The following is a 19817-nucleotide window of genomic DNA, read 5'->3' as shown; positions in this document are numbered from 1 at the left end:
CATCATCATCATCATCCTCAAAATTAAATGTGAAGGCGTGTGATGTTAATCTTCCTCTTGGCAGTGGAAATCAGAAGGAAAGGAGTCAGCAATTGCAAAAAAAAATGGGCCTTAACAGAAGCTCTGAGATCTCCGAACTAGAAAAAACAAAAGGATGTTAACTTCAGTCTCGTCCATCTCCTTCCCCATAACCAGAGGTGGTTTCAGCCGGTTTGGACTGGTTCTCCTGAACCGGTACCGGAAATCATGAGTGGGTGTGGCCTGGCTTTATGCCATCCTATTTAGGCACGTTTTTAAGGCCGGGCGCATGCACGGATGGCGCACGAGCTAAGCATATGCACAGAAGGCTGGGCGCATATGCGGAAGGCAGGCGCGTGCAAACCGGGAGCGTGCGTCCGTGCATGAAGCGAGCGTGCGTGAATGGGGCAAACCGATAGTGACATAATGTGAAACTCACCTCTGCCCATAACCCCCAAATCCGAACTGCTGTTTCTATGCCGATCAGAGCAGCAGCTGAGATCCTGATCAGAATTGCTGAAGGGCAGGAAAGAGGATTTAATCTCACTTTTCGCAGCAGGATTCTTAGGGGGGGGGGGCAAAATGGATGTTTTCATCAAGGGAATCAGCTGTTTCTGTAGCTGCCAAGGCAAGTTTGACATCTTCTTGATCTCCAGTCCTTTCCTCTAGGGCGGGGGTCTGCAGACTTGGCTCTTTTAATAGAATTAGAATAGAATTTTATTTTTTTTTTATTGGCCAAGTGTGATTGGACACACAAGGAATTTGTCTTGGTGCATATGCTCTCAGTGTACATAAAAGAAAAGATACCTTCATCAAGGTACAACATTTACAACACAATTGATGATCAATATATCAATATAAATCATAAGGATTGCCAGCAACAAGTTATAGTCATACAGTCATAAGTGGAAAGAGATTGGTGATGGGAACTATGAAACGATTAATAGTAGTGCAGATTCAGTAAATAGTCTGACAGTGTTGAGGGAATTATTTGTTTAGCAGAGTGATGGCCTTCGGGAAAAAACTGTTCTTGTGTCTAGTTGTTCTGGTGTGCAGTGCTCTATAGCGTCGTTTTGAGGGTAGGAGTTGAAACAATTTATGTCCAGGATGCGAGGGGGTCTGTAAATATTTTCACAGCCCTCTTCTTGATTCGTGCAGTATACAGGTCCTCAATGGAAGGCAGGTTGGTAGCAATTATTTTTTCTGCAGTTCTAATTATCCTCTGAAGTCTGTGTTTTTCTTGTTGGGTTGCAGAACCGAACCAGATAGTTATAGAGGTGCAAATGACAGACTCAATAATTCCTCTGTAGAATTGTAGAATTTTAAGACTTGTACATTTAAGAATTCTACAGACTCTGTAGAATTTTAAGACTTGTGGACTTCAACTCCCAGAGTTCCTCAGCCAGCTTTGCCGTTTTCGCCCTCCCGGAGGCTTGAGAAAAACCTCTGGAGTCTGGGGAGGGCAACCCCCCCCCACCCGCGGTGCAGGAGGCTGACTAGACCCTGCCCACCATGGCCACGCCCACCCAGCAACCGGGCAGAGAACCCCTTACTAAAATTTTTGAAGCCCACTCCTGGCTCCATTGTCTTGTAGCAAAGGCCAGACTGCATTCTCCTTCATTCTGGAGGCTCAGGATATTTGTCAGTGACACTTTTTTTCGTTTTGTTTTTTTGGTTACTTATAGAAGAAGGTCTCTGCTGTTGCTTTTTCATAGACCAGTGGAAGTGGGGGGTTCAGCTTTCCTGGAAATTAAAAGAAAGCAAATTAGGAAATTAAGAGAAGAGATTGTTTCTTGTCTTACCTTCTAGCACCAGAAGGCAAGATAAGAAACAACGGATGGAAACTAGTCAAGGAGAGAAGCAAACCTGGAATTAAGGAGAAACTTCCTAACAGTGAGGACAATTAAACAGTGGGACAGCTTGCCTCCAGAAATCATGGGCTCTCTAACACTGGAGGTTTTTAAGAAGAGACTGGACAGTCTGAAATGGTATAGGATCTCCTGCTCGAGCAGGGGGTTGGACTAGAAGACCCCCAAGGTCCCTTTCAGCTCTATTCTGATTGACTGAAGAAGTACAGAATACAGAATGTTATTGATTTGTGTCCTCCCTTTATTATTTTTACAAATAATTCAGGGTGACGAAGATGCAAAATATTCTTTCCTCCTCGTATTTTCCCCATAACAGCAACACTATGAGGTGGGTTGGGCTGAAATAGAGTGTCTGGCTCAAAGTCACCTAGCTGGTTTTCATGGCTTAAGGTGGTGGGACTTGAACTCATAGCCTCCTGCTTTCTTGCCTGGTGCTTTAACCACTAGACCAAACCGGGTCTCAGAATCACAGAATTGAAAGGAACCTTGGAGGTCTTCTAGTCCAGGGGTCTCCAACCTTGGCAACCCTAAGACTTGTGGACTTCAACTCCTAGGTTAGAGACCTCTGTTCTAGTCCAATCCCCTGTTCAGGCAGGAGACCCTCTACCATTCCAGACAAATTGTTGTCCAATTTCTTCTTAAAAACCTCCAGTGACGGATCACCCACAACTTCTGAAGGGATATTGTTCCACTTGCTCTGCCAGGAAATTTCTCCTTAGTTCTAGGTTGGATCTCTCTGGGATAAGCATCTTGTGTAGTAGCATCCTTGTAGAACTTCTGGGGCCGTTGGAGCTCCAGCAATAGAGGCGGCCAAATCTGAGGTCCAAAAGTGTCTGCCACTAGACACAAGATCCTTCGGAGCAGGAGAAGCAATGGAGCTTTTCCTTCCTTAGCCCATAGAGACAACCAAGCTAGAGTTCAATTTTCCCAAAGGTGCTTTTTTTTCAAGAGGCAGCTGGACTTTCTGGTTTTTCTTTGAAGATATTTCGTTTGTCATCCAAGAAGCTTCTTCAGCTCTGATGACCGAGACTCTCCATAGACATCTACAGCTCAATTATTTCCAGAGGGCAGCTCATGGGATTTATATAATCCCACCACTAATATGCAGATGGATTTCTAGCTGTGGAAATTAGCTTCTAAAGAATTAATGGATGTGGGTGTTGACAGTATAGAAAAAAAATCTAACCTAAAGGGGTTAGGGCAGGGCTGTCTTAACACACAGGTCTGATGGGCACTTGTCAGTGGGCCCCACAAGCATAGTGGCCCCATACTAATCTGTGTATGTTAACTCTTCAATGCACGTTGTATCATATAAATACAGCATCATATTTATTGCATTTTTAAAATTAATAAAGGTAAAGGTTCCCCTCGCACATATGTGCTAGTTGTTCCTGACTCTAGGGGGCGGTGCTCGTCTCCGTTTCAAAGCCGAAGAGCCAGCGCTGTCCGAAGATGTCTCTGTGGTCATGTGGCCGGCATGACTCAACGCCAAAGGCGCACGGAACGCTGTTACCTTCCCACCAAAGGTGGTCCCTATTTTTCTACTTGCATTTTTAACATGGCTTTCAAACTGCTAGGTTGGCAGAAGCTGGGACAAGTAACGGGAGCTCACCCATTTACGTGGCACTAGGGATTCGAACTGCTGACCTTTCGATCGACAAACTCAGCGTCTTAGCCACTGAGCCACCGCATCCCTATTTTTTTTTGTCAATACTAACATGCATCAATAGAAATTAACACTGATAAATAGATGTTTCATTTTATCAACCAATTTACATTTTTATTCCCATGAGTAATTGTGGTACGGGTCCCAGTACACTGCTTTTGCCAGAGGGCCCATAATACTGTTAAGAGGGCCCAGGGTTAGGGTTGAGAAACTGCTGGCTGGGGAATTCTAGGAGTTGAAGTCCACGCGTGGTCAAGGGGCCAAGGTTGAGCGGCCAACACTTGTCAAGAGAATCATGAAGGACGATCAAGAGCCTTGAGATGCCACCAAGGGGGGAAGTTCATCACCACCCAGGGTCGCTTGTCTGCTGAACTCGCGGGTGACACCACTGCAATGAATTCAGCGCTGTTGGGAGCGGTGCAAAAAAAAAAAAAAGAGGCTTTCCTTGCGTGGAAAGTCTTGCGCCACAACTGCGCCCCAAAAAGTTGGAAAGACTCCCCCTCCCCCCAAAAAACTGAGCGGTCCGTGCGGCTTGGAGCCCCGAAGAAGGCATCCTGCAATGCTCCCGCCCGGGGGAGGTTTTGCCCCGCCAGAAAGGACTGAACTTGGGATTCCACGCGGAAAGGATCCACGCGGAAACGGGGCGCTTTTCTATTCTTTCTTTTTTCTTTCTGGGAAGAAAGTGGCTCGCAACAAGCTGGTTTTCTGGTCTTGGGAATGCAGGTTCAGAAGTTAAGGCATGAAGCTCAGCCGGGGGCGGGGGAGGAAGAGGAGGAGGAGGAAGAAGAGGACGGCGGCCGGATCCCCCCCGTGGGGCATCCTCGCAAGGCGCCGGATCGAGGCCGCCCTTCGGCCAGGGACGCGTTTGCGACCCGCTTCTCCTCCTCCTCTTCCTCCTTCCCTTCTGCTCTTCGGGGATCGGCCGCCCCGGGGACTCTTGGCATCCCGGCATCATCATCATCATCATCATCATCTTGGTGGTGGTGGCCGCCTTCTCTCCCACCCCCCTCGCCCCCTTCCCGCCGCCCGAGCGTTTAACCCGGCTGGTGGGCTCGTCGGAGGAGCAGCCGCCCCCCCCCCGTCTCCCCCTAAGCCGCTCCGTTTCCCGCTTGCCAATAGCAGATTATAAAGAGAGAGAGAGAGAGAAAAGCGAGCCGGAACGGGGAGGGACCTCGGCTGTCAGCGCCCATGCAGATTAACCTTTCAATTAGCTCCTCTTATCAAGTCCCGTCTCGGAGCTCCGGTCCTGGCGGGTTGAGGCCGTTTTGAGCATCCGACCCCCCCAACCCAAAACAAGGTTTGCCGAGGGCGAGGGTGGGCTGGGGAGACGCGGGCAGCGGGCAGAAGGGGAAGGCGAGCCCCCCACCCACCCACCCTCCCTTGGCATCCCCGGGGCTGAGCGCAGGGCCGGCCAAAGACATCCCCCCCCCCCGCGCGCCCCGTCCGCCGCCTCTTCCTCTTCGTCCGCCGCCGCCGGCGGAGGGCTCTTGGGCAGCCACGGGGACCGATCGTCCCCCACCCACCCACCCACGGGGGTCTCCTTTCCGCGCGGGGAAGCGGCGGGACGTCTCCGCGCCCTCCCATTGTGTGGAGCTGGGCGGGCGGGGATGGAAGCGAGGCGGGAGCCCCCCGGTTGCTGCCTTCCAGTCGGGGCAGGGAGGGAAGGGAGGCTGCTTGCAAAATCCGCCGGGCTGGCTCTCCTCTTTCCCACCCACCCCCCACTCCCCAGGCGGGCGGACGGACGGACTCCCCCGCGGGAAAAAGGGGCTTCCTTCCGAGGGGCTCCCGGTTGCAAGCTCGCCTTTGCTGTGGAGCGTCGGAGACCCATCCTCCCCTCCCGCCAGCCGAGGCCAATTGGCGACGGCGGCGGCGGGTGGGAGAAGCCGCAGCGAAGAGGTCAGGGCGGCCGGAGCCGCTTTTCACGCGGGGCCGGAGGGCGCGGGGGTGGGAGGGAGAGAGGGGGGGGGGCGTCGCTGGGCCGGGGGCTGCCTTGCAAAGCCAAACACCCCCCCCTCCATCCCCACTCGCGTTTCTCCGGCTCTCCCTCCGCCAGGGAGGTGGGGGATTGTGGAAAGGGTCGGGTTGGGGCTCCACGCGAGGAGTGGGTGGGTGGGTGAAAGGGGGGGGACGCGGGTGGTCTTGGTTCTGCAGCCGGAGGCCCCTGCCTGCACGTGTGTCCCCCCCCTCCCTTCCCAGCCCGGCGGGGCTTTTGCATGGCGGGGAGGGGGCGGCTTTCTCTTTGCATGCACCCTGCTGCACGCGCACACACATATACACACACACACGTGCAACGGCACGCCCGGAGAGCGCTGCCCCCTCCTCCCTCCGCCAGCCGAGGCCAATTGGCGACGGCGGCGGCGGGTGGGAGAAGCCGCAGCGAAGAGGTCAGGGCGGCCGGAGCCGCTTTCACGCGGGGCCGGAGGGCGCGGGGTGGGGAGGAGAGAGGGGCGTCGCTGGGCCGGGGGCTGCCTTGCAAAGCCAAACACCCCCCCCCCCATCCCCACTCGCGTTTCTCCGGCTCTCCCTCCGCCAGGGAGGTGGGGGATTGTGGAAAGGGTCGGGTTGGGGCTCCACGCGAGGAGTGGGTGGGTGGGTGAAAGGGGGGGGACGCGGGTGGTCTTGGTTCTGCAGCCGGAGGCCCCTGCCTGCACGTGTGTCCCCCCCCTCCCTTCCCAGCCCGGCGGGGCTTTTGCATGGCGGGGAGGGGGCGGCTTTCTCTTTGCATGCACCCTGCTGCACGCGCACACACATATACACACACACACACGTGCAACGGGCACGCCCGGGAGAGCGCTGCCCCCCCTCCCCTCCCTCCGCCCGGGTGCCGCCTGCAAACGGGCAAGGGAGACGCTTTCTCGTCAATCTCGCCCGACCGGACGGGGTTAGAGAGAGCGCCCCGGCACGTGGCGTGTAAAACTCAAGGACTTCGGGGCCGCTGATTAGCGTGGGTCGCGCGCCCGCCCGCCCGCCCGCGCAACAAACTTCCTCGGCGGGAGGGCGAGGAAAGGGGAAGGAGAGAAAACGGTTAGCTGGTGGTGGTAAGTGGTGGAGATAATGCTCGATTGACGCTTCGGGAGCCTATCCGGAGGCGAGGCTCGTCCCTTTCCCCTTTCTATTGTTTTCCAGATGTAATCGCCCGCCAATGAGGGTCGAGGGCGGTGACGCTGGGCTGTCAACGGCTGTGCCAGGAGAGGGTGGGGGAGGAGCGTAATTAACCGTCTCTCGGCCGCCAATAGGCTGGTCGTGGTGTGCGTGTGGCAGAACGGAATGGCTGATGGCGAGGGGACGGACAGGTCGTTTGGCCTATCGCTGTGGCTTGCCTAATAGGGAGGCGGGATGAGTGCGGCCGGATTGGGCTTTCGTCCAATGTCGCGTCTAGAGAGGAAGAAAGAAAATGGCGGCGCTGGTTGCTGAGGTGGGCTGGGTCGCGCAGTACCTGGCGCCGTTGCTGCTGTTGGAGAGGAATGGGCCGTGAGCGCCCTCCGCCGTTGAAGCCATGTGGCGGGAGTCCGCCGTTAGCACTTGCTGCCGGGAGCGTGGCTCTTCGGTCACCTGCGGTGCCAGGCGTGGCACATCAACCTTTCTCCACCTTGCCACTTTAAGATGGGCAGACTTCAACTCCCAGAATTCCCCAGGCAGCTTCGCTAGCAGGGGAATTCTGGGAGTTGAAGTCCACGCATCTTACAGTTGTCAAGGACGCTTTAGAGATCTCTGAGGGCAGGCTTGGTTTACTGTAATTTTAAAAGCCAAAAGTTGTAAGAGCTTTCTGTGTTTCTCAAAAGGGCCACCCTTTGTCATTGACCTTTTCCAGAATTTTCTTTTCTTCTTTTTCTTTATGCAACCTCTTGGGCTACTACACTATATGAATTGGCATTTCCTGGTGAACTCCCAGCTGAAGGCTTGCCTGGTCTATGGCGGGCTTAGCTTTTCGAGGTGGGCAAAATGCTGAGTCGCTCCTTCCTCAAATGAAGCTGACTCCTGTTATCACCATCCAGGCCACAATATGGAAGAACTTTGTTTCTGTGATCTCCTGGTGGTCTCCTGACCAAAGTCTAACTCTTCCCATTTAGACTTTCTAGAGCAAACAAAGTTTGGCTTGGTGCGGAACCGCTGGGACTGGATTAATAAAATCCAAAATACGAGGTTTGAGATTCATGTCTTGTGGGTCCAAGGAGGTGTCTCTCCCAGCTAGGAATGCTTGAGCCATCCGTGAAATGAAGCGCAAAAAGGGTCAGCAGATGCCCTCTGGGGAAAAAAAGTCACAAATGAAAAGCAAGGTAGTATTCAAGTTGAGGCCCGCTCCTGAGTTCATGAATATGTCCTCTTGTTTCTAACTTACTTTCTGATCCATTAAAGTCTACAAATGCGAACAGAAAAAATTGGGAGCCTTCCATTGACATCTCTGCCTCTCTAGAGCAGGGGTCTCCAACCTTGGCAACTTTAAGCCTGGAGGACCAACTCCCAGAATCCCCCAGCCAGTTGGTCCTCCAGGCTTAAAGTTGCCAAGGTTGGAGACCCCTGCTCTAGAGGGTCTTCTGTAACTGAGCTGCGACTTGGGATCAAGAAGCACTTACAGATAGTTCTCATTTAGTGGCTTCGTACAGGCTTCGTACAGTGACCATTCGCAGTTGTAACTGATGAAAAAGTGACTTTGTGACCAATCCTTGTCTTTATGACCTTCACAGGTCTATAAAGCAAAGGAAAACTGCAGTAAATGTAAGTAAGCACAGTTGACTTAGCGACTGCTTTGCTTAATGACTAAGATGGTAGTCCCGGTTTTGTTTACTAAACGAGGACCTGTCTATATTTTGTTTGAGCTGAAAGCTTCCCTCAGCCTTTCAGTGCATTGCCAGGGACTGATAACTTTGGGACAAGTTTTTTTGTGGCCTTCAGACTTAGAGTTCTCCTTAGTATTGTTTTCAATCCAGTCAGTTGTGATTTAGTCATAAACCATGCTTAAGCAAACTATGGTTTATTCATCATCAGAATAATAGAATGGCAGAAGAAGCTAAGCCCATTGCATATTTATTTATTATCAAATTTATATCACTGTTCATCTCACAAGAAGTGACTCTGCTCGGTGTATAAGAATATAACAATATTGTGAAAGACACAGCTTTGTGACTTGTGTTGTAGCATGATCTGTGATGTAATGCATCAGTTCTGCTAATGTAATTTTGGCGACAACTTGAGATTAAGCAAACAGTGGTTTATATGTGAATCTAGCTCGTTGAAATAGAAGAGTCCATGATCGGCTGCCAGAAGTGTGACTGTTGTAGTTGCCTGGAGGTGAGATGGGTGGTAAATAAATTTAATTATTAGTAATAAAATAATAATGAATTTAGTTGGGAAACTTTTCATTGGGAATGGTATAAAAGTTCTACCACGGTGGCAAAATACTGGCAATTTATTTCTTGATGCTATTGCTATGTGCAGCAAGTCACTGGCAAATGTTTTTCATCTTTTTTTTCTTTTAAAGTAATTTGAGATATAAAGAGATACTTTGGGATGGTTTGGGAGCAAGGTTAAAACAACACACCATGGATCTAACAAGAATCTGCTTTATGTGTCCTTTTATAAGGCTCATAAGGAAATGGAATGCAAAGTTTAAAAAACGTTTTAAAAATTGGAGTGTGTTATTTTAAACAAAAACCATTAATAAAGTAGGTATTGGTGCAAATAATGGTTATGATTTTCCCTGCAGTTAAATGTGAAATAATCGATGCCAGTGAAAGAAGTGTGGGAGCGGATGGTGCGTATCTAATGCAGTCCTTATTCTTGGTTTTTCTTCCCACGATGAAGTCATGCACAGAAGAGAGAGAGTGGATAGGAAGAACTTCTTGCTGCGCCCTCAGAAAAGTAATTATTTCTTTTCACAGCACGTATTAAATTACAGAATGTTCTACTGTAAGTTGCATGATTTATAGAGCATTAAAAGGTGATTTAATAAATTAATGGAGGACGTAACCGTATTATCCATATTATCTCCAGAAGAGAAACGCGACACCCCTTGATTTCTCTTGCTGGAGGATCCTGGTGGGAGCATGAAATTGCTCCTACGTCCTCTGAACAGACATAGGCCCTGGGGAACAAAGTACCCGACTCCACAAGCCTTTTAACCTGATGGAGCAGGGCTTTTTTTTCCTTAGAGAAGGATTTGCCTTTCTTACGGCTCCAACTTTTCACAAACTGGCTCAGAAGATTTCTTCATTAAAGATTTGAGTCGCATCTTGCAGCTGAAGGGTGCGCAACTTGGGCATTCTCCTGGATGGACGGCTGTCCTTTGAAGACCATTTGACGGCCATCTCCAGGAGAGCTTTTTACCAGGTTCGCCTGGTTCGCCAGTTGCGCCCTTTCTAGACCGGGATGCCCTATGCACGGTCACTCACGCTCTCGTGACATCTCGTCTGGATTACTGCAATGCTCTCTACATAGGGCTCCCCTTAAGGAGCACCCGGAGACTCCAGTTAGTTCAGAATGCGGCTGCGCGGGTGATAGAAGGAGCCCCTCATGGCTCCCATGTGACACCTCTCCTGCGCAGACTGCACTGGCTACCTGTGGCCTTCCGGGTGCACTTCAAGATTTTGGTAATTATCTTCAAAGCGCTCCATGGCATAGGGCCGGGTTACTTACGGGATCGTCTGCTGCCACCGATTGCCTCTCACCGACCCGTGCGCTCTCACAGAGAGGGACTCCTCAGGGTGCCGTCAGCCAGGCAGTGCCGACTGGCGACACCCAGGGGAAGGGCCTTTTCTGTGGGGGCTCCCACCCTCTGGAACGAACTTCCCCCGGGACTTTGCCAACTTCCTGACCTTCGAACCTTCCGCCGCGAGCTTAACACACATCTATTTATTTGCGCAGGACTAAACTAGAATTTTTAAATTTTGAATTTGGTTTTAATGGGGTTTTATTATTTGTATTTCTATTTTAAATATTCGGCCTTATTTAATAAGTTTTTTAATCGTTGTTTTATCCTGTATTTATATGTATGTTTTATTCTGGCTGTAAACCGCCCTGAGTCCCTAGGGAGATAGGGCGGTATAAAAATGCGAAAAATAAATAAATAAATAAATAAGGAAGCTTCATGCCAGAAGGATTCAGTCAGGTGCCAACAGAAGTACTCCTCAACTTACGACCACAATTGAGTCCAATATTTCTGTTGTTAAGTGAGACATTTGTTAAGCGAGTTTTGCCCAGAGGTGGGTTTCACATAATTTTGCCACTAGTTCGCCGTGCACTGAAAATGTGAGCAGGCGCACGCCTTCCGCACATGCGTGCGGCCTTCCACACATGCTTGTGTGTGCGGCTTGCACGCGTGTGCATGGCGTAGCTAAATAGGATGGCACCGAGGTGGGTGGGCAGGTCTACCCTCAGGTTGCCACTACCGGTTCACTTGAACCGGTCTGAACCGGCTGAATACCACCACTGGTTTTTCCCCATTTAATGATATTTCTTGCCACAGTTATTAAGTGACTCACTTGATAAGTTAAGAACCCAGCGGTTAAGTGACTCTGCGTTTCCCATTGACTGTGCTTGTCAGAAGGTTGTAAAAGGGGATCACATGACCCCAGGACGCTGCAAAGGTCATAAGTATGAACTCTACAAAAATTGTAACTGAAAACGGTCAGAAGTCACTTTTCAGTGCCATCGTAACTTTGAACGGTCACTAAATGACCCGTTGTAAGTCAAAGACTACCTGTATTGAAATGCATCTTAGCTTTGTGATACAGATAATCCTTGATTTACAGCCATTTGTTTAATGACTGTTTGAAGTTACAAGGGCACCGGAAATAGTGACAACCGATTTTCATACTTAATGGTCGTTGCAGCGTCCCCATGGTCACCTGATCAAAATCCAGATGCTTGACATCTGGTTCATATTTAAGGATGATTGCAACCTTTTGCAACCTTCTGACAAGCAGACTTCATTTAACACCTGTGTTGCTAACTTAACAATTGGAGTGATTCATTTAACAACTGGGGCAAAACTGTCTTGCTTAGCAGCAGAATTTTAGTTGCTCAGTTGTGGTCGTTAAGTCGAGGACTACCTGTACATTTTGATGTGAAGAGAAAACAAATCCTTGTGGACTGTAGATGTGCTTCTGGGTGTCCCTTTCAAGTTATGGAGTTTTTGAGAAGAAGAAGAATAGTAGTCAAGGTTGCTCAAAAGTTGCCATGATTAACACTCTTGCCTGCTTTGTAATCTAACATAAGGGATTATTGACAAGGGGTGCCAGTTCTTTTAAATCTCTGCCTTGTCCATGTGAATTTTATAGGGACTTTTAGAGGGCTCTCCTGAACCTTTTGCAAAATTCAAGGCGTTTCCAATCAAATGGCCAATTGCTCTCCTTGACTGAGATGATGAATACATTTTGGCATTAATCTCCCTCCCTCCCTCCCTCCCTTGATGCATTTGAAGCATACTATGACATAAGTGATGATGAGATTGCTAATTATTGTAGTCATCATCCACAACCTTTAGGCAAGGAGATTTTGCCTTTAGTAGAGCTGGTTACATGGGGAAGTCTAGCATCTTCCAGCCTCATGACATCTCCATGCCCAATAAAACTGCAGCAGAGGCAGAGTGCTTAGAACTGTGATGGCGAACATTTGGCAGAGGTGCCAAGCAGCACCCTCTCTGATGGCATGCGAGCTGTTGCCCCAGTTCAGTTCTGCTGTGCATGCGTGGGTGCTTCCCGCCAGCCAGCTGGTCTTCAGTTCTCTGCTGCGCATGCGCAGTGGATGGGGCACATGCATGAGGGGCCCGCACGCATTGCATTTTGGAGGTTCGGGCATGGGCGCGCATTTGCGCACTCGATCCGGAAAAGGTTAGTCATCACTATTTTAGAACATGGTGGGATTTAAAAAATTACTAGATTTGGGGATGTTGAGAAACTGGTAGTTTTATGTATCCAATTGCTGTATGCTTTATTTCAACTTGGGCTTTGAAAGGTGGTCAGAAGAGGTGTAGCTTTTTAGATAAAATGGTATATATTCACATATTCACATTCTTAAATGATGAACTGAGTTTTGCTGCGAATGAAACTTAACTTGTTTTTTTAAAAAAATATTCTTTAGAATTTATGAAGATCTGGAAAGATTTGTGCCGACCGGAGAGAAAAACCATCAAGTTTGTAGAGATGTATTCCATCTGGTGTAAGAAAATGACTTCCCTTTCCTGTGTTGGTTGATGATGAAGGTCTTTGCCTTTAGAAGGTCATGCCTGAGATTCCTCACAGTCTTTGTATCTAAAGGATACCTTCTTCAGATGGTGGTACCGGAAGGTAAAATGTGAAGACGTAGGAGAAAGGGTCATTGGTAGGAAGAGAAAGGACCTCTATGGGTAACTCTTGTGGGTGGAAGATTATTGGTCAACCATGGTAAAGCTCGCCAATCCACTTTACACAGAGTGGATTCTTGAAGCAATACACAAAGTGAAAAGGCAGAAGCAGAGGCCCTCGGAAGAGAGGATTTGCCATGCTGTTTGTGCATCCCATGGCTTGGATAAGAAGACCGTTTCTGAACAGCTGGAACTGAGTGTCCAAGATGGCTCGGTTCTCAAAGTTACCAACAAAGGCCTTGCATCCTATAAGGACCCAGATAATCCTGGGCGTTTTTCATCACTTAAGCTGGACGACATTCCTAAACCCTCCAAAGGATCTAAGGGAACCTGTCACGAGCTTCGAAATGTGGATTGGAATAAGCTCCTGCGAAGAGCCATCGAAGGGCTTCAGGAACCAAATGGATCTTCCCTCAGAAACATCGAAAAATACCTAAGAAGCCAACACGACCTTGCCAGTGTCTTCAACAACCCCGTCTTTCAGCGGAGGTTACGCCTGGGGGCCAAACGTGCCGTCAATAATGGGAGATTACTGAAAGAAGGGCCGCAGTATAGGGTGAACCAAGGTAGCTTTGAAAGCCGAGGGACATATAAATACAGTTCATTTCCAGCCTCCCTCCCTCCAGTCAGCCTTTTGCCTCACGAAAAGGACCAGGTGAGTGTGTCAGGTTGTTTCACAACAGTTGTTAGTGTGCCTTTTGTTGGGATACTTCTTTTTTTTTCAATACATAACCACATTGAGAGAAATTTTTCCATACAACGGTTAAGGAGTTTTTCCAAGTGTCTAGCGCCGTGATGGCGAACCTATGGCATGCGTGCCCATGTCGCCCGGCACATGTGGCCTGGCCTGTTTGTCTTCTGGGTTTCTGGCACGCATGCGTGCGCAACGATCAGTTATCCTTCGCACGCATGGCAGTGCCAAAATCCGGTGTGCCAGAACCCAGAAGTTCAGCTTTTCTGGAGCGCACACACGCACATGCGATATTTCCACACAACCTTTTCCGCACTCGGTGCCGAAAAGGTTCATCATCACTGGTCTAGTGGTTTCAAGATATATTAAAATCTCACATCCTTGAAGACCTTAAAGGTATTTTAATACGTATTCTCCTTTCCCAAAATAAAACATTTGGATTTGAGGACTATCCATCTAAACTAATGCAACCGAAAGAGAGTCACTACTTAGAAGTCCATAAGTGTAAAACCTTTTGCTGATTATGTGGTGCCATTTCTGCTCGCAGAGTCAGATTATAGTGGACTGAGACATTTGGGGCTCAGATTCAGGCTGGGAAGATTTGATTTTTTTAAAGAAAAGGATATGCATTTTAAATTCAGATTACTGGTATTAAGAAATCTAAGAATAAATAATACAATTTTTATCTTTTGAAATATATGGGGAATATATGATCAATCGGTCTACCTACCCCAGATCACCTCTTTCTGTTTTCTGCAGTATGTAACTTGTTTCCCCGCTGTGAAATTTAATGGGATTCTGAATCTCTTTATTATCAGTCCAATTTGCTATTTTGGTTGCTGTGGATAAGTATGCGCTGGAGTAAAGCAGCAGTGCATGAAGACATGCTTAATGGAAATTATTATTGGACCCCTTCCATGGTCTTTTGTGTTGCTTGCCAGTTGTTACCATCAGCGGAATGGTGGTTTTCTTATTCCATTTCTTCACAGGATAGATGGCTTTTCTCCATTCTCCTCAAATTGACTGCTCCATTCTGCAGGGCTCCCTGACTCATTAATTGAAACCTGCCCTTGCCATCCGAATGCCTCCCTAATGCAGGGTATTATCACCCATCCAATCCTTCAGGATCCTTAAAGACCATTGTACACTTTCACAACTGACCCCAAAATACAAGTACCGTGTCATCTCCAAGTTTGGGGTTTCCCGCCACCAAGATAAAAGTACGTTTAGTACTTTGTGCTAGTTGTTCAGTCACAGGTTTTTAAAAATTGTTCAGCAAGCGTGATTTTACCTAGTTTTGATTATTTTTAATACGTTCCCAAATGCAGATAGGATGAAAAATGAATGGTTTTCATCCTGTGCCAGCAGGCTTCTAAAAATGGAACAGGGAACGTTAGGGATATAAGAATATTTATTCACTTATTGAAGTAGAAATTCTGAAATTAATAACAAGAGAGAGGGAGGAAGTCAATGCAGCATTCACACCTCTGACGCTGACTGCTTAGGAACTTTATTTGAGAGTGAAATTTCATGGCTCAAAATCCTCTTGGCTTCTCTCCCCAAGATCAAACAATCGTACTGCCTCCTTTGATCTTCGGAAGGTCGGCAAAATTCTTGGGCCAATTCAACATTTGGATTTATTGGTTAGTCATGAGAGCCTGTGTGCGATGCTTGCAAATTCTAAATGAGAACTGGGATCACTTTGCCTTCTGAAGAGCTCCTTATAAGGTCCTGACCATGCTTCAGTAGATGCCTTAATAATATCACACCTTATATTTAAACTATTATCTGAAAACGAGAGCCATCTCAGCTTCTTTGAATAATTTTACCCTGTTTCCCCGAAAATAAGACCCAGCCGGAAAATAAGACCCAGTTAAGATTGTAAGCCAGATGGATGCATTTAATACTGTATTTCCCCCAAAATAAGACCTAACGAGAAAATAAGCCCTAATGCGTCTTTTGCAGCAAAAATTAATAGAAGACCTGGTCTTATTTTGGGGGAAACACAGTATTACAGAAAAGGAAGGATTTAGGATTTTCACTCACTTGTAGAGACCCTAGTATTATTTGTTGTAGAAATAAAAGTTAGTTATCATATAGAACTGTTGCAGTAGTACTGGTAGTCCTCGACTTATGACCACAATTTATGTTGCAAAGTGAGAAATTTGTTAAGTGGGTTCTGCCCCTTTTTACGACTTTTCTCGCCACTCTTGTGAAGTGAATAGCTGCAGTTGTTGAATTAGTAACATGGCTGTTAAGTGAACTTGGTTTCCCCCGTTGACTTTGTTTGTCAGAAGGTCGCAAAAGGGGATCACATGGCCCCAGGGGACGCTGCAACCATCATAAATGTGAGACAGTTGTCAAGCATCCGAATGCAAATCGTGTGACCCTGGGGATCCTGCAACGGTCGTAAGTGTGAAAAATGGTCATAAGTCACTTTTTTCAGTGCCTTTGTAACTTCAAACGGTCACTAAGTGAACTGTTGTACGTTGAGGAGTATCTGTAACCTATTAAAATTACATTCCATTGTTTATACTGGAGTATCAGACAGCATACGTAGTGCTTCCTCTCTTCATATTTTCTCACAACAACAAGAACAAAAAGAGGATGTGATCCAAAATTACTGACTGGGTTTCTGGGACTCAGGACAAAGGAAGAACTGGATGTCTCCAGGGTTAGTCTAGCACGGTGATGGCGAACCTATGGCACATGTGCCCAAAGTGGCACACGAAGCCATGTCACCTGGCATGTGTGACCTTGCCTGTTTGTCTTCCGGGTTTCTGGTGCGCAAGCAGCAGTGCCGATTGTCAGGTGCGCATGCACGCCAGAACTCAGAAGTTTGGCTTTTCCAGAGCGCAATCCTTTTGCACGCATGGCAGTGCCGAACACTGGTGTGTACATGTGCGCTGGCCAGCTGATTGTTGGGCGTGCATGCGCGCTAGGACCCGAAAGTTCAGCTTTTCTGGAGTGCAGCCCCGATGAGGGCATGCGCATGCGTACGTGACGTTTCTGTGTAACCTTTTTGGCACTCGGTGCCGAAAAGATTCGCCATCACTGGTCTAGCATCTTCTACATCACACTGGCTTTTGTGACATAGAAACCACTGTGCTGGTGATTCTAACTTCCAATGACTGTAGCACACACAGTCCTGGGCATGTTTTTAATAATGACTTATTAATTTTTCAAGGACATTTCTGTGTTTTAGGTTGCGGGTTTGAGCTCTGAGCTTGGCAATTTGGTTGCAAACATTTCGCCCCCAATCGAGAAGACATCTTCAATGCGCTTTGGATTGTGTGTGTCTGGGGGAGCCCTGGCCTTTAAATACCATGCTAAGTCCGGGTTTGATCTCAGGTTGTGTGATTGGCTGGCTGTACTTGCCCAGTCATAGACCTTGGTTTTAAGTACTGTTTAAGTACCTTTTAAGTTAACCGTTAACAGAATTATATTACTGTCATAGACCAGAGACCAAAACACATAAAAACACTCTATAAATATACAATTAAAAATTCTAGAATAAAATAATAAATAACAGATAAAATCTGTGATAAAACCCAGTCTGTCAATTACACATGGCCTAACTATACTAAAATCACAATCCATAAACGGTGGGACCGGAAGTCAGTTTAATACTAAAAGTGAAAGAAACAAGCAGTGCAAAGGGCTTGTCACATTTTTTGTATAATGGTGGATTAGACAACGTGTTTCTGACGAATCCCCAGTACTGCTGCGCAGAATCTAGCCACTTGTGCTGTAATTTTGGACTGTTCGTCCTTAAACAACCACTGGAGATAAGCAGTGTTGGAACGGCCAGGATACCTAGCAATTAGGCAACTCACCATGGCCAGCTCACCATGGCCAACTCGCCACGGCCAACACACCATGGCCAATTCGCCATGGCCAACTCGCCACAGCCAACTTGTGCTGGCCAACTCGCCACGGCCAACTCAATACAGCCAACTTGCAACTGCCAACTCACCCTGGCCAACTCACCATAGCCAACTTGCCCTGGCCAACTTGAGGTGGCCAGCTCACCATGGCCAACTCGCCAAGGCCAACACACCATGGCCAATTCGCCACGGTCAACTCAATACAGCCAACTTGCAACTGCCAACTCACCCTGGCCAACTCACCATAGCCAACTTGCCCTGGCCAACTTGAGCTGGCCAACTCACCACGGCCAACTCGCCTTGGCCAACTCACTGCAGGACAACTGGCTGTGGGACAAGAGTTACACTAATATCAAAGAAACGGTGGAATAAATCATTAAAGTGTGCAAAAGGAGGGGCAGAATGAAATGCAAATGGCAAAAATTAAAACCATTTTTACTTATTTTTAAATAAATCAGTAGAATTGCAAAATTGTCCTGTGGCCACAATGAGTTGTCCCATCCATTGCCTTAAAAGAAGCCCGGGTTTTTTCATATACAGGTAGTCCTCGACTTAACGACCACAATTGAGCCCCAACATTTCTGTTGCTAAGTGAAATGTTCATTAGGTGATATTTTGCCCCATTTTTATGACCTTTCAAGCCACAGTTGTTAAGTGAATCACTGCGGTTGTTAACTCAGTATCCCAGTTGTTAAGTGAAACTGGCTTCTCCACTTAGTTTGCTGGTCAGAGGATCACAAAAAGGGATCACACAATCCTGGGACATACAGCATACATATGAACCAGTTGCCAAAACATCTAAATTTTGGTCACATGATCGTAGGGATGCTTTCAAAGATTGTAATCGTGAAAATTGGTGGTAAGTCATTTTTTTCCACTCCCGTTGTAACTTTGAACGGTCACTATATGAACTGTTGTAAATTGGGGACCCCCTGTACTTTTTCAAGAATGAAGCAAATGCTAAGTTCACAAATCCATTTCGATTGTTTTTGGTTACTGTTTTGTGTTTTTACTTTGTTAAGAGGCACGAAACCTCTTGTAGTCTGACCTTAATTGTACCGCAGATCCTATTCTTTTATTTATTAAATTTATATGCCTCCCAACTTCCCCAATAAAGCGACTCTTTCTATGTAGTCAGGGCAAATAACTGAATAACAGCTGGGTTTCATTTAGGATGACTCTCCCATAAACTCTCTTACATGCTACTTTGAAAAATCTTAAATGACCTGCTATTGCCCTTTGATACAGAGTTCAATGAATTGTAACATTTCTTCTCGTTGGTCAATACAATCATATCGATTTTCTGTTTTTATTGACTTTATCATTGCTTTTAATAGCACTGATAGTTGTCCTTTTTCTTATCTATATCCTTTCAAAATAATGGAGGAATTCTTTATTATTGTATATATATTTCTCTCTCTCTCTCTCTCTCTCATCTATTTCTATATCTATACCTACCTACCTATCTCTATATCTGTCTATCATCCATCTATCTATCTATCATCTCTCTAGATCAGTGGTTCTCAACCTTTATAGTGCTGTGACCCCTTTAATACAATTCCCCACGATGTGGCGACCCCAACCATAAAATTATTTTCGTTTTGAATTTATCGCGCCTGAAGCCATATTGGGTAGCGATCTGAACTGCTTGCGATTGCCTTGAGGACGGAGGCATTAAAGTGGAGACTCCTCCCCTATTAAGTTTATTGCGCCTGAACCCAGATTAGGCTAGCGATTGGGAGTGATTGCAGCTGGCTTGAGAGGGAGACATCAGAGCAAAGATTTCTCTCTTTTTTAATTCATCGCGCCTGAAGCCGAATTCGGCTAGCGATTTGAAGAGCCTGCAGCTGGCTTGTGGAGTCAACCATTGGAGCGCAATTCTTCGACTCGCAAGTATACTTCCCATATTTCCGATGGTCTTAGGCGACCCCTGGAAAATCGTCATTCGATCCCCAATGGGGTCCCGACCCACAGATTGAAACCGCTGCTCTAAATACAGATATATTTATTTATTTATTGTAAGGCCGCCAACTCTAAAACAAGAAGTGGTGCCATACTTGCACTCCCTAAATACAATACTGTATAAATAATCCTAAATTACAATGAAAAACCAAAGTTCTGGAAGAAAGACAATTCTTGAAAAACAATGAAACACATTCTAACCCAAAGCCAGCAGGTTCTGACAGCTTCTGGAAAACCGGTAGCAGAAATTTTGAGTAGTTCGGAGAACTGGCAAATACTACCTCTGGCTGGCCCCAGAGTGGGGTGGGAATGGAGATTTTGCAGTATCCTTTCCCTGCTGTGCCCACCAAGCCACACCATGCCCACCAAGCCACACCCACAGAAC

At 47.2% G+C, this 19817-nt stretch overlaps 1 protein-coding gene across 1 annotated transcript in view; it reads left to right on the top strand.

Moving 5' to 3' along the window:
• Positions 1 to 8147: 8147 nt before the first annotated feature.
• The window catches only part of KAT6B (lysine acetyltransferase 6B), a 103642-nt gene continuing 91972 nt past the window's right edge, over positions 8148 to 19817 (top strand). Inside the window, exons 1-3 of the mRNA XM_058188468.1 lie at positions 8148 to 8841; positions 9257 to 9411; positions 12631 to 13547. Of these exons, the coding sequence (XP_058044451.1) occupies positions 12930 to 13547 (618 nt within the window). The 5' untranslated portion in view covers positions 8148 to 8841; positions 9257 to 9411; positions 12631 to 12929. The remainder of the gene's footprint in view (positions 8842 to 9256; positions 9412 to 12630; positions 13548 to 19817) is intronic.

Source organism: Ahaetulla prasina, chromosome 6, assembly GCF_028640845.1.
Source record: "Ahaetulla prasina isolate Xishuangbanna chromosome 6, ASM2864084v1, whole genome shotgun sequence".
Classification (NCBI taxonomy): Eukaryota; Metazoa; Chordata; class Lepidosauria; order Squamata; family Colubridae; genus Ahaetulla; species Ahaetulla prasina.
The sequence above is the reverse complement of the archived record's forward strand: the minus strand, read 5'-3'. Positions and strand labels throughout refer to the sequence as shown.